At 46.8% G+C, this 24,126-nt stretch overlaps 1 protein-coding gene across 9 annotated transcripts in view; it reads right to left on the bottom strand.

Moving 5' to 3' along the window:
- Positions 1-24,126, bottom strand: part of LOC128403894 (thyroid adenoma-associated protein homolog) — a 74,156-nt gene that overhangs the window by 15,157 nt on the left and 34,873 nt on the right. For 7 of the 9 annotated variants that reach the window (XR_008328019.1, XM_053369040.1, XM_053369044.1 and 4 more), the window contains 12 exons: positions 22,402-22,550; positions 20,168-20,305; positions 18,702-18,806; positions 16,308-16,508; positions 14,630-14,780; positions 10,758-11,007; positions 8,840-9,079; positions 7,635-7,860; positions 5,502-5,708; positions 3,761-4,002; positions 1,827-2,003; positions 1,079-1,357 (listed from right to left, as the gene is read on the bottom strand). Coding sequence is in view for 8 of the 9 variants with exons in the window: in XM_053369040.1 (XP_053225015.1) it covers positions 1,079-1,357; positions 1,827-2,003; positions 3,761-4,002; positions 5,502-5,708; positions 7,635-7,860; positions 8,840-9,079; positions 10,758-11,007; positions 14,630-14,780; positions 16,308-16,508; positions 18,702-18,806; positions 20,168-20,305; positions 22,402-22,550 (2,365 nt within the window). In the remaining variant the exon portion in view is untranslated. Of the gene's footprint in view, positions 1-1,078; positions 1,358-1,826; positions 2,004-3,760; positions 4,003-5,501; positions 5,709-7,634; positions 7,861-8,839; positions 9,080-10,757; positions 11,008-14,629; positions 14,781-16,307; positions 16,509-18,701; positions 18,807-20,167; positions 20,306-22,401; positions 22,551-24,126 lie in introns of those variants that run through there. The other 2 variants (XM_053369047.1, XM_053369045.1) reach the window with 2 other exon arrangements.

The following is a 24,126-nucleotide window of genomic DNA, read 5'->3' as shown; positions in this document are numbered from 1 at the left end:
AACGTGGCAGCGGCAGCCTCAGCAGCCTGGAGCCAGCCTGGTAGTGCAGTTGGCTCTGGCTGGCTTCAGGAGCTGCTCACTGCCGCCGCCGCTGCTGAAGGGGAACCAGGGACGTCTGGCAGTACAGATCTCCTGCCCCCTACCCCCTTTGTTTTGACAGATTGGGGGAGGTCGGGAGCCACAGGTGGGTGGGCGTTGCCCAGGAGGGGTGCAAGACAAGGTGCTAGGCAAGGTGCAAAGCCCTTCTTTTGCACCCTGTGAAACATAAATGTGCAGAGTTTTTTAAAAAACTGGGCAACAGCCGCCCACCCACAACTCCCGAACCTGCCCAATCAGTCACAACAAAGGAGGAGATTGGGGGAGGCTCAGGAGTCGAGGGCGCGCGGCGTGCTGTTGCCCAGTATTTTAAAAACTGCACATTTATGTTTCCCAGGGTGCGAAAGAAGGGCTTTGCACCTTTATACAATATGTATGTGTTTTCAGGCCCAGGGTCTTTTGCTTCACCATCCCAACTACTGACTCCCTGTTGCTACTCAGCTTAAGGGGGGGAAAAGTGTCCCCGGATGATGATGATGATGATGATGATGATGATGATAATAATAATAATAATAATAATAATAATAATAATTTATTATTTATACCCCGCCCATCTGGCTGGGCCTCCCCAGCCACTCTGGGCGGCTTCCATAAAAACCAAAAATACAGTAAAATATCACACGTTAAAAACTTCCCTGAACAGGGCTGCCTTAAGATGTCTTCTGAATGTCAGGTAGTTGTTTATCGCTTTGACATCTGCTGGAAGGGCGTTCCACAGGGCGGGCGCCACTACCGAGAAGGCCCTCTGCCTGGTTCCCTGTAGCTTTGCTTCTCGCAATGAGGGAACCGCCAGAAGGCCCTCGGCGCTGGACCTCAGTGTCCGGGCAGAATGATGGGGGTGGAGACGCTCCTTCAGGTATACTGGACCGAGGCCGTTCATTGAAAAAAAATCTGGTAACCATAGTATAAATCAGCTTCTTCCTTGTTTGCAACCAATTTCTCTATCCCCCCTTCTAGTTCAATGGCTCCTTCTGTCCCTTACCCTTTGGCTTCTAACTCTGCCAAGGCGTCTCCGAGGTCCACAGAAGGAAGGTGACACACCAAAGATGCAAAGGCTTCTGGGCAATCCCCAAACTTCTCCAGCAGGAACTGCAGTAGGAGAACCAGGCCCTTGTTGCTCTGAAGCAAGATGCAGCCGCTTTGAGGGGGAAGCCCCAGGGCCGCCTGCTGTCGTTGCGCCACGAGGCTGGCAAAGATGGAGGCCTCGTGCCTCACTTCCTGGTCTTCGTCCTGAAGCAGGCAAACGGCCACACCAATCAGTCTGTGAAATCAGGCAGGGAAATTCAAATCAAAACAAAATCGATTTGGCGGGCGGCAGGAAGGCGAGGTCTCAAAAGATCTCAGCCCTGTGCAATGAACAGAAAGCTGACCTGATTTCCCACAGTGACACTGGGTCAGAGTTTTCATTGTGGGGGAAACTAAATGCGTAGGTAGAGCAAGCCCCCGGTGCTGCTTGGGGAATAAACGCGGGAGCTGGGAGAGGCAGGGCAGAGAGGTGTCGGCCGTGCCCTGGCCATAGCTATCAACCTTCCCTTTTTTTGTGGGAAAATCCCTTATTCCAGAGCCGTTTCCCACTGCTTCCTGCTGCTATCCCAGATTGTTAGATATCCCGTAGACTGTCCCCGGGATACGTGAGGCTGCTGATCCCTTATTTTCAAATCTGAAAGGTGACAGCTATGGCCCTGGCAGCTTCCCAAGGATGCTGGACCCCTGGCCCCATAGCTACGTACCGTAATGCCAGGGCACGAAGGGACGAGCTGGAGGATTCTTGGGCTCTCCAGAGCACATCGGCTCCAGACATTCTCAGCGACTTTGCCACAGCCATTCTGAGCACCTCTGAAGACAAGGGGTTGCTGCACTGGTCGATGACTGCACACCACTGTTCCAGTAAAGGATAATCCTCAGTACTGTCCCAGGAGGAAAGAGTATTTGTAATAAGCGAGAGCGAAGGCCAACACTAATTAACTTCCAAGCGTCCATCTCTAGCACGTTGTCCTTACGATGCCAGGAGGTCATTTTTCCAGTACAGCTGTACCTTGGATCTCAAACGCCTTGGTCTCGAACAAATCGGCTCCCGAGCGGTTGAAACCCAGAAGTGAGTGTTCCGGTTTGCGAACTGTTTTTGAAAGCCGAACGTCCGACGGGGCTTCCACGGCTTCCGATTGGCTGCAGGAGCTTCCTGCAGCCAATCGGAAGCCACACTTTGGTTTCTGAACATTTTGGAAGTTGGACGGATTCCGTTCGACTTCCAAGGTACGACTGTATGTTATTTGCAGAAAACTGAAACCAAACCATCCCTCAAGTTTGTTCCATGCCACCCTTGCCTTTAGGCACTTTTGTGCTGGGAACAGAGAGAACCTATATATTTTTGTGCCGAGAAACCGTGACACTCCAGGCACTGCTGGACTCAATCTCACACCAGCCCCAGTCAGCATGACTGATGGCTAGGGATGATGAAAGCTGTAGTGTAGCGACACCTTTAAAAAATAAAAAATAAAGAATGGAGGAAATTCAAAGATTATTTGGTTAAATTTGTTAAGATAACTGAAATAGATTTACTTGTGAGTATCAGATTGGCCTAAGATCTAAATATGTGATGTTGTAGGATATTATGGGCAAAAGTCAAAAAGAAAAGAAAGAAAGATGTCAATGGACCAAGTAAAATAGTTTTGGAAAACTGCTACAATGATTTATATGGAAACTCAGCCAGGGGGATTCGAGGAAGTCACCCAACAATGATAACAAAAGTGGAATTATTACAGTTAGGATAAATGTTTGTTTGTTTGTTTTCTGATGTTTTCTTTTTATGTTTGTGGATATGTTTGTTTTAAATTTGGAAAAGTAATAAACAAATTTTGAAAAATAAAAATAAAATAAATAAATAAAATAAAATATCTTTTCTTTTTTAAAAAACTTTTATGGTCACCAAAACACATATCATACATTTAATATCGACTTCCCTTCCATGGTTTGTTTTGGTCACCCTTTTTTTGCAGCACATTCTAATCAATCTGTGTGCTTTTCTTTTTCAATCTTATCTCAGTTACCTATACACTGCTGAATTTATTCTAAACGTGCCAATGTCTTTGTTTACAATAGATTTCCAGATATTCTACAAATCTCCCATAAATACTCATTCTTCCTGATTCAGTTAATTTATCCATTTCTGCATTTTCCATCCATTTCACCTGCCATTCCTGCAGTGTAGCATTGTCTGGGTGGCCGAAGTTCCCCACCCCAGACACAAAAGATATTAAGAACGAGCCCTGCTAACTCAGGCCAGTGGCCCATCTAGTCTAGCATCCTGTTCTCACAGTGGCTGAACAGATGTTTGCGGAAAGCCTGTAAATGGACATGAGCACAACAGCAGTCTGCCCACCTGTGATCTGCAGGTATTCAGAAGAAGAGTTTGGATTTGATATCCCACTTTATCACTACCCGAAGGAGTCTCAAAGCGGCTAACATTCTTCTTTCCCTTCCTCCCCCACAACAAACACTCTGTGAGGTGAGTGGGGCTGAGATGTTCAGAGAAGTGTGACTGGCCCAAAGTCACCCAGCAGCTGCATGTGGAGGAGTGGGGAAGCGAACCCAGTTCACCAGATTACGAGTCTACCGCTCTTAACCACTACACCACACTGGCTCCTCTGGCAATTAATCTACTTACCTTGGAGTCAGGAGCAAAGGAGTAAGACACAGCACATGTCCCAGAAGCTCTGGGCTGAGATCATCGTTCCCCACCATGGAGAGCAGGTCTCTCTTGGTCTCTGCAAGCACAGCTCCCCGCAGCTCGTGAGAAGAAGCCGGGCTCCGAAAGCTCAGCTTGCTACAGAGATGCACACAAGCTTCTAGGTATAACTTCAGAAGCACGTTGTTGGCCCCTTTTTTCAGCATCTGACCTAGTTTCTCCTAATTCAACAGAAGGGAAACATATTTCACATTGGGAACGGGTGGCGCTGTGGTCTAAACCACTGAGCCTCTTGGGCTTGCTGATTGGAAGGTCGGTGGTTCAAATCCCCGTGATGGAGTGAGCTCCCATTGCTCTGTCCCAGCTTCTGCCAACCTAGCAGTTCAAAAGCACGCCAGTGCAAATAGATAAATAGGTACCACTGTGGCGGGAAGGTAAACGGAGTTTCTGTGCAATCTGGTTTCCGTCAGGGTGTCCTGTTGCGCCAGAAGTGGTTTAGTCATGCTGGCCACATGACTTGGAAAACTGTGTGTGGACAAATGCCAGCTCCCTCGGCCTGAAAGCGGGATGAGCGCCGCAACCCCATAGTTGCCTTTGACTGGACTTAACTGTCCAGGGGTCCTTTACCTTTACATAATAAGGTTTATAACCTAGGACATGATGGGGAGGAACCTGCGCCCTTCCAGATATTGCTGAACTACAACTCCCATCAGCCCCAACCAGCATGGCCAACATTTGGGGCGATGGGAATTGTAGCATGGCAAACTCTGGAGGAACACAGGTTAGCCCCCCATTACAGAGAACCAACCTACATGCCTCTGCCGCCCAAAAATTAAGAAACAAATTTGTTCAACAACAGCTCAGTTGGTAGAGCATGAGATCTGTAAAAAAAAAAAAAGGTGACCTGTAAATTTAATAAATAGTACTACTAATAGTACTCAGGATTGCAATACCTGAAGGAACGCCTCTCTCTATATAAACCACCTCAGACTCTGCGTTCATTACCTGAGTCCCTTCTTCATGTACATCCTCTATGTGAGGTCCAGAGGGTGGTAACACAAAAACGGGGCCTTTTCTGCAGTGGCTCCCCGCCTGCTCCCTCGGCCTCCCCAGGGAAGTTCGCCTGACAGCTTCGCTATATATTTTTCAGCACCAGGCAAAAACTTCAACCATGCCTTTGGCTGATTAATATCCTACATCCTTTAAATGTGTCTGTGGGAAGGGGGGGGGTATTGTTTCGCTGTTTGGTTTTACTTATTTACTTGTTTTTATCCTGTATTTTAGGGACGCGGGTGGCGCTGTGGGTTAAACCACAGAGCCTAGGATTTGCCGATCAGAAGGTTGGCGGTTCGAATCCCCGCAACGGGGTAAGCTCCCGTTGCTCGGTCCCTGCTCCTGCCAACCTAGCAGTTTGAAAGCACGTCAAAGTGCAAGTAGATAAAAAGGTACCGCTCAGGCGGGAAGGTAAACGCCGTTTCTGTGCGCTGCTCTGGTTCGCCAGAAGCAGCTTAGTCATGCTGGCCACATGACCCAGAAGCTGTATGCTGGCTCCCTCGGCCAATAAAGCGAGATGAGCGCCGCAACCCCAGAGTCTGGACCTAATGGTTAGGGGTCCCTTTACCTTTATCCTGTATTTTATTCGGTGAACCGCCCTGAGATCTTGTGTTGAAGGGCAGTATATACCGTAAAGCCAATAAATAAAAAATAAGCCAAGGCTCACCAGTAACACCATTTGCAACTCCTGGCTAGAATTCAGACAGTTTTCCTCCTCCTTTTCAGTCACCCAGGTCAGAATGGCTACTTGCACATCGACGTTCCCCCTTTGCAGGAGCAAGCAAACTTCGCCAATTCTCTCAGGAGCTCCTGAACTCGCGGCCTCATGACAAAGGAAGCAGGCTGCATGCTGGCAGAATGTGGCAGAACCAATCTGGGAGAGAACCAAGAACAGCAGGGTTTGGGTATATTCAGACAGCCCTGTTTGGTGTAGCAGTTAGGGTGCTGGACTAGGACTGTAGGGACCCAGGTTCAAATCTCCATTCAGACACGAAGCTCCCTGCACTAGCCCTAGGTCTGGGTTCACAGGGTTGTTGTGAAATTGAGGGTGAGAATGCCATGCACAGTGCCCCAAGGCTCCTTGGAAGGACGGTGAAATTATGAAGAAATATTTCTGTAAAAAAATAACAGCAGGAGGCACGGATAGAGGATGAAAACTGTGTAGGCGTCAGCATTCAAACAAATAGTACAGGAAACAACGGGGCAACCCTAAATTTCTTACGGATTGTTTTGGTCTTATTTGCCACCATCTGCTGCGATGAAGCATCTCAGCAGGGGCCTTCAAAATCAATTTCATCCTTATTCCTGGCATAGGGAATGCGAGCCCAGCATCTACAAGCATGTCCCTGCAAAAGCATGCTTGCAAAAGATCCCATTACCGTATTTTTCGCTCTGTAAGACACACTTTTCCCCTCCTAAAAAGTAAGGAGAAATGTGTGTGCGTCTGATGGAGTGAATGCAGGTGGGAGGCTCTGCTCAGCGCTCCCTTTAAAGAGCTGCGTGGAGCGTGTGTGCGGCTCTTGGGGGCTTTTCCCTGAGGAGGGAGAAGGGCTGCCCTTCTCCCTCCTCGGGGAAAAGCCCCCAAGAGCTGCACACACACTCTGCGTGCTCTTTAAAGGGAGCACGGCTCTTGGGGGAGCCTTAGCCGCGCGCAGCCTCTCTTGGGAAAGGGGAGCCTTCAACCCGCTGCCCGGGAGAGGCTGCGCACAGCTATCCCATAAGCCAGGACAGCCAGCGGGATCGCTGCGCAGCGATCCTGCTGGCTGTCCTGGCTTATGGGATTCAGATTTTTTCCCCCTCTTGTTTTCCTCTTCCAAAAACTAGGTGCGTCTTATGGACTGGTGCGTCTTATGGAGTGAAAAATACGGTAAATATCCCCCTCTAAAATCCACACAATGCACCACTATGCATCCCAGTCTCTTTTTCCTGCACTTTTGTATGCGGCCATGTGTTGTGCCACACACCCCAGGGCAGCCATTTTATGTTAGGTCCCATGGCAGCCATTTTGTGACCAGCGCCCGCAGCCCATCCCCGCGGAACAAAAAACCCCCAAAATGTGCCCACACTGACCCCCAAAAGTTGTCAACCACCATCTTATATCCTGCCAAATTTTATGGAGCGTTTCCAGCTGGACTCCTGGCTTTCACCTGCTGCTATTTGTCAGTTCTGCCGGCCTTGGCAGATGTAAAATATACCTGAACCTAATAACAAATTCAGACAACTGCTGGAGATGTGGGAGTAAAAATGAGAACTTAGTACATATGATGATTAACTGCCCGATGATAAGATCATTTTGGTGCGAGGTGAAGATATATATAGCAAGAATAATAAAAAGAAATTGTTATTTAGGGGAATTGAATTTAATTCTAAATTATATACTGGAAACGTGGGAGATTACAAGGGGTCAAAAAAAATGGATGTACCGTGCCATATTAGAAGCAAAAAAACTTGTTTTGATGAATTGGAAGAGCCGCAAAAAGATTCCATTGAGCACATGGATTGATAATATGGACAGACTAGCTACATACGAACAAATTGCATGTCGACGCAAATTAAGAATGGATAAATATGAAGAAATCTGGAAGGAATATTTAAGCGATAAGGCGGGCAGTGGTGGGAAGTAGGGGGAGGAGAGTTGGGGAAATATTGTTAAAAAGGTGTAGTCATAGGTATATTAGTACTCAAATCTGAATTGTTAAATTGTGTTATTAGTGTTATTGTGGTTTTTGTTGTACGTGTTTTTTGTGGTTGTTGTTTGTATTGAAAAAATGATTAAATATATATTTTTTAAAAAATATACCTGAACCTGAGATGCACCAGGCTTCACTAAGGGCTCGGAGTTGGCCAGTTCGCTGCTCACCACCTCTCGAACTCGCTGCTCAAAATCTCGAGAACAGCTTACAATCAGGAGGGAAACAGCTTGGAGGTAGGCCATGCGAACGAGGGGACATGGCTGCGTGGGGGTGAGCAACCAGAGGCGGTCTTCCAACTGGCCAGCGATGGAGAACAGCACGTCGGGGGGAAGACTGAAAGGAAGTTAAGGCCACCATATTAGTGTTAAGCGCAGGCATTTAATTCACTGAAATTGTAAACGCTTGCATGCATTGTGATGTGTTTAGGTTGGACTGGCTGGTTACAGAAATCTCAGAGAGTTCCCTAGTAGTTCTCGTGTGACTGGCTAACGTTGCTTACAGGGGAGGCACCTAGCAAAGGAGACTCCATTATTTATTTTATTTTATTTTGGCGAAGTAATAATCATATAAAAACAAAAATGAAAATGTGCACCCCACTACCAAGACCATTCCATTCTAACTATCCAACCTCCCAATATTTGGCCCCTAGTCTCACCGCCCTGAAACCCAGTTACAGACAGAAGGTGTTCGAATGAAAAAAAGATGCACGTATACACCATACATTTAAAGCACATGACTACCACCCACCCAAATAATCCTGGGAACTGTAGTTTGTTAAGGGTGCCAGGAACTGTAGCTCTGCGAGCAGTAAACCACACTTCCCATGATTCCTTGGGGCAAGCCCTGCCCTTCAAAAGGTCTGGTTATGTACGCAGAATTAGACTGCTATTCCATAGACGGTTACCCAGGAGGAAGCTTCCCTTGAACCCGGCGTGACTTACCTCTGAAAAGAGGTAAGTATTCGTTAAGTTAAATTAATTGAAAATAGCTTGCAAGTATTAGATCGGCTTAGGATTTTATTTAAGTTAAGTGATGAATTAATATGTTTAATTTTGAACTGGAAAGATAGAATGACGTTAAGTGATTAAGTTAAGTGTACAAGAACTCTGAATTGGAAAACCGTTAAAAGGGCATGCATTGAAATTCAACCAAGGGGAAGCGAGGAAGTCACTTAACAATGTTAATAAGGTCATGATTTTTGTTTGTTTGTTTGTTTGTCTGTTTATAATTTTGTGAAAACCAATAAATTTTTTTGGAAAAAAAAGAAAAGAGGTAACTATTATGGGTGGCACTACCAGAGAGCCACTCTTACCAGTTTGCATTCAGGGCCTGAGCCAGAACGGCGTGGATCTGCAGCAGTCTGCCATGCAGGGCATTGTGGCAAAGCACATCCCCCGGCAGCGGCAAACCCGAGGCCAGTCGGAAGAGGACACCTCCATATTCCGCCGCAGGAACTAACGGGACCAAGGCCTTGGCTGCCATCACCCTCACGGCATGTATGGGGTTTCCGGAAAGCCGGACGAGGGGCTCCAGGAAGCAGGCGTTGGTATCACTGCAGAACAAGGAACGGATGAAAGACAGTGTTTTCAGAATATGGTTCCCAGTGCCCTTAACAAATTAGTTCCCAGGATTCTTCAGGGCAAGTCATGTGCTTTAAATGCACAGGACCATACATTTAAAGCACATTTCTTATTACCTCCAACACAAAAGAATACTGGGAAGTATAGTTTGCTCCTCGCAGAGGTGCAATTCTCAGCACCCTTAACAAACTACAGCTCCCAGGATTTTTTGGGAGGAAGTCACGTGCTTTATACCTCTAATGTACAGGCCATAAATTGAAAGCACATTTCCTACCCCCAAATAAAGAATTCTGGGAATTATAGTTTACCCCTCACAGAGCTACAATTCCCAGCACCGTTAACAAACTACAGGTCTCAGGCTTCTTGCCCCTGAAGTGTATGTATCTAGCTTTCAGTGTGCGTGTCCTCCCAAGCCTTTCAGACCAAAATGCATCTATCACTCTCAGTATGGCCAAGTACTTTGCTGCAGCAAGCAAAACTCACCAGGTCTAGAGTTTGTGACGTGACCCTTACTTTTCAAGTGTTCATGCCAATCTTATTTCACTCTAGGCTACTTACACCTCTGGATAACGTATTTCTTATTTTGTTTCTTTAACGCAGGTCACCAGTCATAACAATAAATATTCGATCCAATACCACAGAATCACAGAATCGAAGAGTTGGAAGGGACCACGATGGTCATTGAATAAAACCCTCTGCAATGCAGGAATCTTATTATTTTTTGCCTAACTTGGGGCTTGACCCACAGCCCTGAGCTGAGCTCCATCCATGTGCCTTGGTGTGCAAGCAAAAATACCTGCACAAAACCCGACTGCGACTGTCCAATCACCTTTGGTCAGGGCTGGATTTAGGTTTGATGAGGCCCTAAGCTACTGAAGGGACGTGGGTGGCGCTGTGGGTTAAACCACAGAGCCTAGGACTTGCCGATCAGAAGGTCGGCGGTTCGAATCCCCGCAACGGAGTGAGCTCCCGTTGCTCGGTCCCTGCTCCTGCCAACCTAGCAGTTCAAAAGCATGTCAAAGTGCAAGTAGATCAATAGGTACTGCACCAGCAGGAAGGTAAACGGCGTTTCCGTGTGCTGCTCTGGTTCGCCAGAAGTGGCTTAGTCATGCTGGCCACATGACCCAGAAGCTGTATGCTGGCTCCCTCGGCCAATAAAGCGAGATGAGCGCCGCAACCCCAGAGTCGGTCACGACTCGACCTAATGGTCAGGGGTCCCTTTACCTTTAAGCTACTGAAGGTAATGGGGTCCTTTATATGTCCAGCTGTCCTTTGTCAACAACAAATTATCGCTGTTTTTTGTGTGGAATATATGCTATATGGTAACTTATGGACCTAATAGGTATCTTAAAGCCATATAGAAATGAGCAAACCAGTGACATTTTAGGGAGCAGGCTAGCAGGCGGAGCCCATTACTTACATCATAGGAGCCTACACAACACAAAACTCTGTTGCTGTATGTAGGTTTTATTTTATTTGTTTTTTATCTTATATTTTGGAAATGTACATTAGGTTTTTTTCCTTCACATTTTTGGGGTCCCCCAAGAGAGGGGGGTCCTAAGCTATAGCTTGTTTAGCTTATACATAAATCCAGCACTGCCTTTGATCCCTCCTTCCCGCCATGGGCGAGATTCTGCCTGAGTTGCCTACCTATTCCATGTATCTGTGCCACCAGGCTGGAGTTTTGCCAGAAAGGTGAGGATGGCGTAGAGGGACGGGCAGAGTCGAAACCTCCCTCTCTGGGGCCCTGTGGACTCCTCTGCAGCCACGGCTAACTCCTTGAGCAGAATGCTCCTCAGCTGAGGGTAGCGGGTGAAAAGGGCCTCAGGGCTCACTCCATCCTGATCGCAGCCATCGTCCCAACTCCGCGTCCGACCGAGCAGACGGACAGTCAGGGCACCTGGGGGAAAAATAACAGCAGGATGAAAAGAACACAGAGCCATGTTATATCCAGTGATGGCACCAGGAACCTTGTCTTTTACCTGTACCTAAATAGATATATGGGACGCGGGTGGCGCTGTGGGTTAAATCACAGAGCCTAGGACTTGCCGATCAGAAGGTCGGCGGTTCAAATCCCCGCGACGGGGTGAGCTCCCGTTGCTCAGTCCCAGCTCCTGCCAACCTAGCAGTTTGAAAGCACATCAAAGTGCAAGTAGATAAATAGGTACCGCTCCAGTGGGAAGGTAAACGCCGTTTCCGTGTGCTGCTCTGGTTCGTCAGAAGCGGCTTAGTCATGCTGGCCACATGACCCGGAAGCTGTACGCTGGCTCCCTCGGTCAATAAAGCAAGATGAGTGTCGCAACCCCAGAGTTGCCCACGACTGGACCTGATGGTCAGGGGTCCCTTTACCTAAATAGATGTATCTCCGGGGGGGGGGTGTGGAACTGGTAAGGCAGGAAACAGGGAGCCCAAACAGTCAGTGGCCAATAAAAGAATGAAGCCAACAAATTCTAGTTCTTTTCTTCTCACCCTCCTTCCTCATGAATTCTACAGAAACTAAAGAGGACAAAGGAGCCAGGAAGGGCAACCCCTCTGGACTGGTTGGAAGTAAGAAGGTAGTTATTAACAGACGCGAAAGAAAGAGGAGGCTTCGCTCTGCCAGACTTGAAATTATATTATGAAGCATCATGCCTCTGTTGGTTAAAGGAGTGGATAAAATTAGAAAATGGAGAGTTGTTAGACTTGGAAGGATTTGACAACAGATTTGGTTGGCACGCATATTTATGGTGTGAAAAGAAGAAAATCCATAAAAGTTTTGAAAACCACATTTTCCGAAGATCTCTGATAGAAATATGGGATAGGTATAAAAACCTATTAGAACCAAGAGTTCCACACTGGTTATCTCCATTAGAGGTGATGAGTGTTAAAAAGATCAATATGAGGGGGAAATGGATAACATATGGAGAGTTGATTGTCAAAGAAGGAGGGAAATGGAGAATGAAACCCTATGATGAGGTAAAAGAACATGTGTATGATTGGTTGCATTACTACCAGGTTAATGAAATGTTTAAAAAGGATCTTAAAGAGAGCGGTTATGAGGAAAAAGACTCAAAATTTCAAAAAGAAATATTAAGTAATGATTATAAAATTTTATCAAGAATGTATAAATTGCTGCTGGAATGGTATACAAAAGATGAAGAAGTTAAATCGGTTATGGTACGTTGGACGAGAGATTTTGGGTATAATATACAACTTAATGACTGGACAAAATTATGGAATGAAAGGTTAAAATTTACAGCATGTACTGTGTTAAAGGAAAATGTTATGAAAATGGTATATAGACGGTATATTACACCAGTAAAACTTGCAAAAATGTACAAAACATGTAACAAGTGTTGGAAATGTAAAGAAAAAGAAGGGACATTTTACCATATGTGGTGGGAATGTAAAAAGGTGAAAAGCTTTTGGGAAATGATATATAATGAACTGAAAAAGATGTTGAAATATACATTTGTTAAGAAACCAGGGGCTTTTCTACTAGGAATAGTAGGAAATGAACTAAACAGAAAAGACTGTAAACTTTTCCAATACGCAGTGACAGCGGCGAGAATATTACTGGCCCAAAAATGGAAACAGGAAGATTTACCGACGGTCGAAGAATGGAGAATGAAACTGATGGATTTTTCAGAATTGGACAAATTAACAGGGAAGATTCGATATTTACGGGACCATAAGTTCATTGAAGACTGGGGGAAATTTGCAGGTTATCTGAAAAGCATATGTGATGAACAGACAACGCTTGTGGGTTTTCAGGATGCTCTGTGAAAGTTTGAGAACTATTGTAAAAAAGGGAATAGAATTGGAAGGGGTATGTCAAAAGGCAATATTAAAATTAGGAAATGCGTAGATGTAAAAAATTAAAATGGAAGATTGGCAGAGAAACTGAGGGATGTTCAAAAGAAGAATGTGTGAAAATCTTGATGTGGTTTTATAAATTTGTATTTGAAAATGAATAAAAATATTATTAAAAAAAAGGAAGTAAGAAGATAGGTGGGATTGGAAGAATCAGGACAGGTAACATGTAAAACGACTAAAAAAATATTGGATGCAAATACGTACATTGATACAGCAGATTTTAAAGGTTAATGTTCAGCTGAAGCCAGAACTCTTTTTTGGGGGGGGGCGGGGCAGACAACTGGAAAAGGATTGTGGAAGATTACTTCAATATATGATTACAGAGGCGAGATGCACAAAGATGGCAAGACAGACCTGTACCCACTAGAGAGGCTGATAAAACTATTGGGCTTGGCTGAGGTGACAAAGTGAACATGTTTAATCAGAGGCAAATCATTACAGATTATTTGTTAAGGCTTGGAAAGTTCTTACCAACTTTTTGCGTGAAGGAGAAAACGAACTTGTAATATGCGAATTTGGAGATAGAAAACAATAATGGTTTATAGAAGATGGAATGGTTAGCTCTTAAGGAATGAATATCATAGGACAGGGAGCTAGAAGTCCTTTTATTTTCTTCTCCTTTATCCTCCTTTAGTTTTCTTTCTTTTCCTTTTCTCTCACTTCCTTTAGATTTCTCCCCTCCTTGCCTTGTCTTCTGACTTTGTTCTCTTTTAGACTAAGTAGCTGTTTTATCTCAGTATATTATAAAAATAATAATTTGTAATGGGTATGTATTTTTGCATATCGTTGAATAAGTACAATAATAATAATAATAATTTTTTTTTTTAAGACAGGTCAGTGGGGCAGTGCCCCATTTGACCTGATGGAAAAGGCTGCAGCCTGTCTGCCTATCCTATCTCTGGCTATAAGTATGTGCAGAAGAAATGTGGTCCTGACGTATTTCATTAATTTTTAAAATTGCATTTACACTCCCTCTTTCCTTCAAGGAGCTCAAGGTGGTGTACGTGGTTCCCCACTCACCCCTCTGTATTTAATTCAAACAACAACCCTGCAAGGTAGAACAGGCCGGGAGGCAATGGGCTGGCCCAAGGTCATCACCCAGCGAGCTTCACAGCTGAGTGGGGCTGTGGGCCTTGGGAGGCTGACAGCGCAGCCAATAATAATAATAATAATAATAATAATAATAATAATAATAATAAATTTTATTTATATCCCGCCCTCCCCAGCCGAAGCCGGGCTCAGGGTGGCTAACAACAATAAAATAGTACAACATTCTAAAATCATTTCATTATAAAATTAATTCAACTCAAATTGATGGCAACCATTAGGCTAAAGTTCTGTGAAGATTGCCAAAGGAGGGAGTCAGGCTGCACCCTGACCAAAGGCCTGGTGGAACAGCTCTGTCTTGCAGGCCCTGCGGAAAGATGTCAAGTCCCACAGGGCCCTAGACTCTTGTGACAGAGCGTTGCACCAGATTGGAGCCACAGCCGAAAAAGCCCTGGCTCTGGTTGAGGCCAACCTAACCTCTCTGTGGCCTGGGACCTTCAAGATGTTTTTATTTGAAGACCGTAAGTTTCTCTGTGGGACATACCAGGAGAGGCGGTCCCGTAGGTACGAGGGTCCTACGGAGCTCTCACCCCTGGGGTAATGGGAAGAGAACTGCCTACCAAAGAGCTGGATGGCTGCGTTTCTCATGGCCCAGCTGGGGGAGCGGAGCGCCTCGAGAAATAACACCACCATGGACGTAACGTACTGGTTCAGGGCTGTGCCAAGACCGGAGCCACGGACCAGGGTCTGCAGCACGTGGAGAGCCGAAACCTGTGCAGGAAAAAGGAAGAGAGGTTGTTTAGCAGCTTAACATTCAGGGAACCTGCAGTGGTGCCATGTTAGCAGTGCTGCTCTGTTCCACCACACCAGCAGCTACTAACATCCTTCCTAAGTGAATCGGGCCCAGGACCCCTTCTGGGGCTACAAAAGAAACACAACATTTTAAAAATTACTTTTCTGGGTGTTGGGCGTTCGGCTCCCTCACCTTAAAAACAAAACTGGGTTTTATTATTCGCTCAGCATCTATGCGTATAATCTCCTGCGCTTCATTTTGTTTTTTAATGTTCAAGACCGAAAGCAATGTCAATTAGGGTATAAATATATATACAGACGGGATGCAGGTGGCGCTGTGGGTTAAACCACAGAGCCTAGGACTTGCCGATCAGAAGGTCAGCGGTTCGAATCCCGCGACGGGGTGACTCGGCCCCTGCTCCTGCCAACCTATCAGTTCGAAAGCACCTCAAAGTGCAAGTAGATAAATAGGTACTGCTCCGGTGGGAAGGTAAACGGCGTTTCCGTGCGCTGCTCTGGTTCGCCATAAGCGGCTTAGTCATGCTGGCCACATGACCCGGGAGCTGTACACCAGCTTCCTCAGCCAATAAACGAGATGAGCGCCGCAACCACAGAGTCGGTCACGACTGGACCTTTTATATTCAGACACAAATTACTTTCCTCCCATCCGTGAACAGCACCTCAGGATTCAGGATATTTAAAACACAATATATTTTACAAATCTTCTGTTCAACATAGTACAGTGGTACCTCGGTTGTCAAATGCTTCAGAAGCCGAAAGTTTCAGTTTTCGAACGCCAGAAATCGGAAGTGAATGCTTCTGTTTTTGAACACGCCTTGGAAGTTCAAGCGGCTTCTGAGGTGCATTTCTCCATTTTCTCAATGGATTTTGCCGACTGCCCCACTGCGCCTTGGTTGTCAAACGTTTTGGAAGTCGAATGGTCTTCCGGAACGGATTACATTCGACAACTGAGGTACCACTGAGGTATTCAATTGAGTAATTTCTCTTTTAGGGTGTCCTTTGTGATCTATAAATCAAAACTAATTAGAAGAAGAAGAGTTTGGATTTGATATCCCACTTTATCGCTACCCGAAGGAGTCTCAAAGCGGCTAACCTTCTCCTTTCCCTTCCTCCCCCACAACAAACACTCTGTGAGGTGAGTGGGGCTGAGAGACTTCAGAAAAGTGTGACTAGCCCAAGGTCACCCAGCAGCTGCGTGTGGAGGAGCGGAGATGCGAACCCGGTTCCCCAGATTACGAATCTACCACTCTTAACCACTACACCACACTGGCTCTCAATTACTCCATTACTGTGATCCACATTTCAATTTTTCTTACTCCATCTAACCCCTCTTTGACTGATACTGTAAAAAGGCCAAACTGTTTTCTGTTTACTTGGAACTGACCCTTCCAGGTTCCTGGCTAGTGATGAAATCAATGAACAGATTCTGCCCTGCCAAAAACCTGCCCGCCATTCTTTGACCTTCCATTACTTGTTCTCTTTTACCTGAGGCAAGTCCACCGTCTGGTCCCAATCTCCGGGGAGAGGCTCACCGGCTAAAGCCAGCAGCCTCTGAACGCAGTTCGCCAGGAGAGGACGCGTCTTGGAGGGGTCTTCCCCAACCACAATGCACAGGAACAGCATGGGGAAGCCAGCTGCCCTGCGGGTGATGGAGCAGTTCCTGGGGCTGCTTAACAAAGCCAAACCCTGGAAAGAAAAAGAAGCCCCCTCAACCCAGTTGACAAGTGGTTAAATGACCCCAAAACAGGCCGCGATGTGCCTGATGTTGTCAGGGAAGCCCAGAAGACCTGAGGACCACAGCACTGTCCTCTCCTGTGGTTCCCAGAAAACTGGAACTCAGCAGCACTGCTGCCTCTGAACGTGGAGGTAGTTCAGGGATAGAATCACAGAATTGTAGAGTTGGAAGGGACCCAAGGGTCATCTAGTCCAACCCCCCGCAATGCAGGTCATGTCAGGCTAAGCATCCATGACAGATGGCCATCCAACCTCTACTTAGAAGCCTCCAAGGAAGGAAAGACCACCACCTCCTGAAGGAGACCATTCCACTGTCGGAACTATTCTTATTGTAATTCTATGTCCAGGGCAGCTGTTTACCAGCTCTATCTGGTACGCAGGCTGAGACCCTACTTGCCCGCGAACTGTCTTGCCAGAGTGGTGCATGCTCTGGTTATCTCCCGCTTGGACTACTGCAATGCGCTCTACGTAGGGCTACCTTTGAAGGTGACCCGGAAACTACGATTAATCCAGAATGCGGCAGCTAGACTGGTGACTGGGAGTGGCCGCCGAGACCATATAACACCGGCCCTGATAGATCTTCACTGGCTCCCAGTACGTTTCTGAGCACAATTCAGTGTTGGTGCTGACCTTTCAAGCCCTAAACGGCCTTGGCCCTGTATACCCGAAGGAGCATCTCCACCCCCATCATTCAGCCCAGACACTGAGATCCAGCACCGAGGGCCTTCTGGTAGTTCCCTCACTGTGAGAAGTGAGGTTACAGGGAACCAGGCAGAGGGCCCTCTTGGTAGTGACGCCTGTCCTGTGGAACGCCCTCCCAGCAGATGTCAAGGCAATAAACAACTATTTTACTTTTAAAAGACACCTGAAGGCGGTCCTGTTTAGGGAAGTTTTTAATGTCTGACGCTGAATTGTTTTTGATATTTGGTTGGAAGCCGCCCAGAGTGGCTGGGGAGACCCAGTCAGATGGGCAGGGTATAAATAATAAATTATTGTTATATTATATAAGAAAGTTTTTTCCCTGGTGTTTAGTCAGAATCTCCATTCTTGTAGCTTGAAGCCATTGGTTTGGGTCTAGGATAGACCCTAGTTTCAGGGGCGGCCAGGGTGGTTTCAGGCTACAAATCCCATCAGCCAGAGCTAGCATGGCCAATGGTCAGGGATTATGGGAGCCAAAAACACCGCGCGGGAGCACATGTAACCATGCCTTGTCCTGGTTAAGTGTTGGGGTTAGAGGCAAAGAAAGGAAGAGGTGGGACACAGGCAATATATAGGTTGGCCAACCTGTGTCTTCCAAGGCAAAGAGGCACAGCTCAGTGGTGGACCATCTGCTCTGCAGGCAGAAAGTCCCAGGTTCGATTCCCGGCATCTCCTGGGAGGGCTGGGAAAAACGTTGTCTGGAGATTCACTGCCAGTTAAATGTAGACAGTAATGAATGGACCAAGGCCTGACTCCATATCAGGCAGCCCCTCCCGTTTCTATTGAATGCAGCATTTTAATATGAACCATGAGGACTAGAATCTTACTCTCACTCTTTTTTAAAAAAAGGGGAAGGGACATAGCTCGGTGGCAGAACATCTCTTTGCATGCTCTCTGTTTGAAACCCTGAAGCGTATGTTTCTGAGCACAATTCAAAGTGTTGGTGCTGACCTTTCAAGCCCTAAACAGCCTTGGCCCAGTATTCCTGAAGGAGCGTCTCCACCCTATCGTTCAGCCCGGACACTGAAGTCCAGCTCTGAGGGCCTACTGGCAGTTCCCTAGAGGTGAAGTTAGAGGGAACCTGGCAGAGGACCTTCTCAGTGGTGGCTCCCTCCCTGTGGAACGTCCTCCCATCAGATGTCAAGGAAATAAACAACTATCTGATTTTTAGAAGAAATCTGAAGGTTTAGGGAAATTTTTAACGTTTGATGTTTCCTTGTGTTTTTAATATTCTGTTGGGAGCCACCCAGAGTGGCTGGGGAGGCCCGGCCAGATGGGCAGGGTATAAGTAATAAATTATTATTACTATTATTATTATTATTATTATTATGGAGCTACTGCCAGTCAGTGCATACAAGACTGCACAAGGTGGACCAGTGGTCTGACTCAGTATAAAGCAGCTTCCTATGTTTTTAACCTAGATGGGATGTTTAACAGTCAAGGTACCTGCTCCAGCGCTGTCCTTGGTATATCCTGGAGCTCTGGGTCCGGGTGACTTAGCAAAGCAGCACAGAATTTCGTGAATCCCAGGCTGCAGCCTTCCACTGCTCCCTAGAGAGAATAAAACGAACGAGTCAGCTCCCTTACTGGTCAGTAGAAGGCTGCCAATGGACAACCTTAAAAATCCAGGCAATACCGATAAAGAAACTTGAGACATGTGGAAAGCGAGAGGATAAAAAGGAGAGGGGACAAAATAAGGCCACATCTACATCTTATATTAAAGCAATATGATACCACTTTAAACAGTCACAGCTTCCTCCAAAATATCCTGGGAGTTGTAGTTGTTAAGGGTGCTGAGAGTCGTTAGGAAGCTCCTATTCAGAGGGACGTGGGTGGCGCTGTGGGTTAAACCACAGAGCCTGGGACTTGCTGATCAGAAGGTCGGCGGTTCGAATCCCCGTGACGGGGTGAGCTCCCGTTGCTCGGTCCCTGCTCCTGCCCACCTAGCAGTTCGAAAGCATGCCAGTGCAAGTAGATAAATAGGTACTGCTCTGGTGGGAAGGTAAACGGCGCTTCCAGAAGCGGCTTAGCCATGCTGGCCACATGACCCAGAAGCTGTATGCTGGCTCCCTCGGCCAATAAAGTGAGATGAGAGCCACAACCCCAGAGTCGGTCACGACTGGACCTAATGGTCAGGGGTCCCTTTACCTTTATTCCCCTATCAGAACTATACTTCCCAGAGTGATTTAACAATCCATCCTTCATCACAGGGAACTTTGGGAATTGCGACTCTGTTAGGGATCTCCTAACAGCTCTCAGGACCCTTAACAAACTACAACTCCCAGGAACATCAGGGTGGTGTACAGCAATGAATATGCTACAACTTATTTATTTTTTTGGGTGCAAGGATCTAACAGGCCTCCTGAAATGCCAGCTGCCTCCAGCAGAAGCCGGAGCTGACATTCACAGCCGTTGTTAGCGACCACCATTTTGCTTTCCCCCCAATGCCCCAAACCAGCCTTGTTAATTAAGGGTCACAGTATACATCATACATTTAATGTAACTGGCTTCCTCCAAAGACTCGTGGGAAATGTGTCGCTCGCCCATCACAGAGCTATGGTCCGCCCCCCGAACCCTTAACAAAGTCCCCAGAATTCTTTGGGGGGAAGCCATTTGTATTCATAAAGGATGTGACCAGGGAGTATATTGAGGGGCACAATGGCAGACAGCACAAAAAGCACGGCAGCCCCTATTTTTGGCTGTATCCACCTCTCCACACACCCCAACCCCCCCCCCAGAATTACACCGAATTGAGGCATTCTGGGGTGAAACAAAATGGCAGCTACCAGCAACTGGTGCTGCGTGCTCTGCTGCTGCTATAAGACACTTGTAAACGTACAAAACACGAATCTAAGCAAGGCTTTGAAGAGCCCGTTTTGACTTCAGCTGTACCAGCAGGAAGACAGCCTTACCCAATGGCGGCACGTCAGCAAGATTTCCTGGAACGCCTTGGCAGCCATCTTTACAACCTGGAGCGGCAGAAGACAGCCTGCCGGGGGCTCAAGGGGCAGAATCTTCTCTGCCAGGCCTCCCAAAAGCAGCCCGATTTCCTTGGTAGTTAAAAAGAATAGAATTTGTGAGATTGGGAGGGGAGAAGTCTGACGAATAAGGGAGCCCTCTCTTCTCTTTTGTTGGGGATGCGTCCAATGCATCTAAGCTTTATGGTCCTCAGTGGCCCCTTTCAGCTGGTCCCCTGCTTCGTCCTACTTTTTTCAGCTCCCTGATCAGCCTCCTTAATACTCCTCCTCCTTATCATCATTTTTAATTTGTATACCATCTTTCTATCTTACAATACTCAAGGCAGTTCACAAGCTGAAGAAACAAAAAATGTACATCTTATAACAATCTAATGCAATACAAAAATGTGATAATAAAACATAACTTTAAAATAGGTAACATATAAAAAAGTAAAATTCAGAATAGTATTCATCATTAGAATAGTATTAAATAATAATAATAATAACATATAAAAGTTAAACAGAAATCCACTCAGCAGTTACAATAAAGAATTTCTAAACTACAGTGGTGCCTCGCAAGACGAAATTAATTCGTTCCGCAAGTTTTTTCTTCTTGCGAGTTTTTCGTCTTGCGAAGCACGGTTTCCCATAGGAATGCATTGAAAATCAATCAATGCGTTCCTATGGAGACCGTCCGGGGACAGAGGGGAAGCGCCGCGCACCTTCCCCTCTGTCCCTGGACCTGTTTTAAAGCAAGGGGCAGCGGGGAGAAGATTGCTTCTCCCCGTTGCCTGCCCCGCAATCTCCGGGGACAGAGGGGAAGGCGTGCGCGCCTTCCCCTCTGTCCCCAGACCTGTTTAAAGCAAGGGAAGGGGCAGCGGGGAGAATCGCTTCTCCCCGTTGCCGCCCCTTGGTTCAAAAGGGGTCCGGGAGAGGAGAAGATCGCTTCTTGGAGGGGAGAAGATCGCTTCTCCCCGTTGCCGCCCCTTGGTTCAAAAGGGGTCCGGGAGAGGAGAAGATCGCTTCTTGGAGGGGAGAAGATCGCTTCTCCCCGTTGCCGCCCCTTGGTTCAAAAGGGGTCCGGGGAGATTGCGGAGCTGGCAACGGGGAGAAGCGATCTTCTCCCCGCCGCCCCTTGCTTCAAAAGAGGTCTGGGGACAGCGGGGAAGACGCGCTGCGCTTCCCCGCTATCCCCGGAGCTTGCGGGGCAAGCTTCGTTTTGCGAAGCAAGCCCATAGGGAAATGCGTCTTGCGAAGCGGCTAAGAAAACGAAAAGCTCCTTCGTCTAGTGAGTTTTTCGTCTTCCGAGGCGTTCGTCTTGCGGGGTACCACTGTACAGTCATACCTCATGTTACGTTTGCTTCATGTTACGTTCTTTCAGGTTACGTCCTGTGGCGACCCGGAAGTACCGGAAAGGGTTACTTCCGGGTTTCACCGCTCGCACATGCGCAGAAGCGCAAAATAACGGCACGCGCATGTGCAGAAGTGGCGAATTGCAACCCGCGCGTGCGCAGGCGCGCCGCTGTGGGTTGTGCTCTTTTCATGTTGCGAACGGGCCTCCGGAACGGATACCACTGTATAATCAATAAAACAACGGCAAGCCACAGTACATAAAACAATACAATACAAAGTGAGAAGCAGAGACTAGAGTGTGCGGCAAGGCAGGTGGAAAGAGGCCTTGCCTGATGGAGTCTCTCCCCTCACCTGTCTCCCACCCCTGTAGGAAACACTCACTCCTTGTTTAAAGTGCTGTGAAGTTCCTTCAAAGCCTATTTTCCATTAGCCCCACCATGCTTCAATTTCGCTCCTCTCTGTCCTATTCCTTAAGCCTTATTCGTCTCTCCCTTTCTTTAGATTTCTTTTTTGAGTCAGTTTGTTACTCTCCATGGTGCTATCGGCTCTCCTGCCTCCTGGCTCCTTGTTGCTTAACTTCACAACGTACTGGGACCTCTCCCTGGCTCGTTTCTCTCTGTGGTTTCGACCCCAGCCAAACTGACCATGTCCCTTTCCCTCACAGAAACCGGCCTGCAAACGGTTTAGTTCCCTGAGAAACAGAACATTTCCAGCTGTCGAGCCAGCTCAGTCAACTGATGTTGGAGGTGCCCACCATCAGCTACGAATTTAACCCAACTCCCCACCCCCAGCCCCTGCCATGTTTAAAAACGTGAAACACTCTCAAAACTGCTCACTTTCACTGAGACCCAGCAACAGGTCAGGATCAGACTGTGCTCTTCCGAGAGTAGAACTGAATCGTCCTCATTAGGGAGCCCAGGATCCTTCCCCACATGGATAAGGAAACTGATCGCATTCCCCATGTCTGCAAATGAAGGAGCTGCAGCTGCAATAAAACCAAGAAGGGGTTAGGAAGTTGTGTTAAGAATATGGAGAAACAGCAGCCAAGTTATACATTTAAAACACAGTAGAAACCCGATTTATTTATTTCTGACAAAGTAATCATCGTAAATAAATAAGAATAAAAATGTGCACCCCACCCCAAGACCATTCCATTGTAACTACCCAACCTCCCAAAATGTCAACACCTCTTGTGATGGTTTGACCCCCTTTCTGTTTTAACAGTACAAATTCCACAAACACCTTCCATATCTCCTCAGAATCATTTCTCCTGCATATTAACAGCTATATCCCACTCCTCTTTATACCATTCTTCCATTTTATATTCTACTTGCCCCTTCCACTTTCTGGATATAGTAATAATAATTTGTGCAGCTGTCAATAAATTTGTGAGCAAGTCCTCCTTTTAAAATTTAACGCCTCCATTGGTGCAGGAGAGCTGAACTGGATAAGGACCATGGCTCTGGGTGTGTGTGTGAAGGGGGTTTAACTGAGCTGCTTATCTCATCAAATCAACTCCCCAGGCAAGACTCTTACTAGCCATGGTTATGACACCATCTGGTAACGTCTTTTAAATTGATTCATCCATTATCTTTATATCTCGCCTCTCCCTAAAGAGTTCCAACTGGAACACACAGTTCTTCTTCCATTTCATCTTCGCTACAACCTTGCAAGGTAGGGGCTAGATTGGGAGAGAGAGCACAACCAATGAGCTTCGTGCATGGTTGGGATATGTACCAACTAACTCCTACTCATAGGAGACCCGATGCAATTAACGGACCGCCAGTTATCTGGAAGATTTCAAAAGCGGTTTAAGGTAGATAAAATAGGGATGATAAAGATGATGTATGAGGTCATGAATAGCTGCAGTGATTAAGTGAAATGGATGGTGAGTGAGACCGGATGAATTATTTTATGAATATACTGCCTTGATATACCGTATTTTTCACTCCATAAGACGCACCTTTTTCCTCCTAAAAAGTAAGGGGAAATGTGAGTGCGTCTTATGGAGCGAATGGTGCTGCGCAGAGAGGGAGAGCTGCGCAGTGCCTCTCCTGGGAACTGGGAGGAGGAAGGGAGCCCCTTCTGTTCCTCTTCCCGCTTCGCTGAAGGGGTGCTGCGCAGAGAGGGAGAGCTGCGCCTCTTCAGCAAAGTGCCTCTCCTGCGAAGCAGGGGGAGAAACAGAGCCACTTCCATTCCTCCTCCCGTTTCGCAGGAGAGGCACTGTGTAGAGACAGTGGCCAGCACCGTGGCCAGCTTAATGCCTGTGAGAAGCCCACAAGCAGTACATGAGCATCATAGCACCTCTAAAAACTAGGTGCGTCTTATGGTCGGGTGCGTCTTATGGAGAGAAAAATACGGTAATACTTTTTTCTCCAAAGAGCTCAAGGTGGTTCTCCCCTCTCCTTGTTTAATCCCCACAACGACCCTGTGAAGTAGGTTAGGCTGAAAGGTGAGCTTCATGCCCAAGTGGGGATTTGAACCCTATTCTCCCAGGTCCTAGTCTAGATTCAAGTAGGTAGCAACCAGACTTAACATGGACACTGGTACCAGAGCCTGCA

Source organism: Podarcis raffonei, chromosome 16 (assembly GCF_027172205.1).
Source record: "Podarcis raffonei isolate rPodRaf1 chromosome 16, rPodRaf1.pri, whole genome shotgun sequence".
NCBI lineage: Eukaryota > Metazoa > Chordata > Lepidosauria > Squamata > Lacertidae > Podarcis > Podarcis raffonei.
Note: the sequence above shows the minus strand (reverse complement) of the source record. Positions and strands in the feature narration are given on the sequence as shown.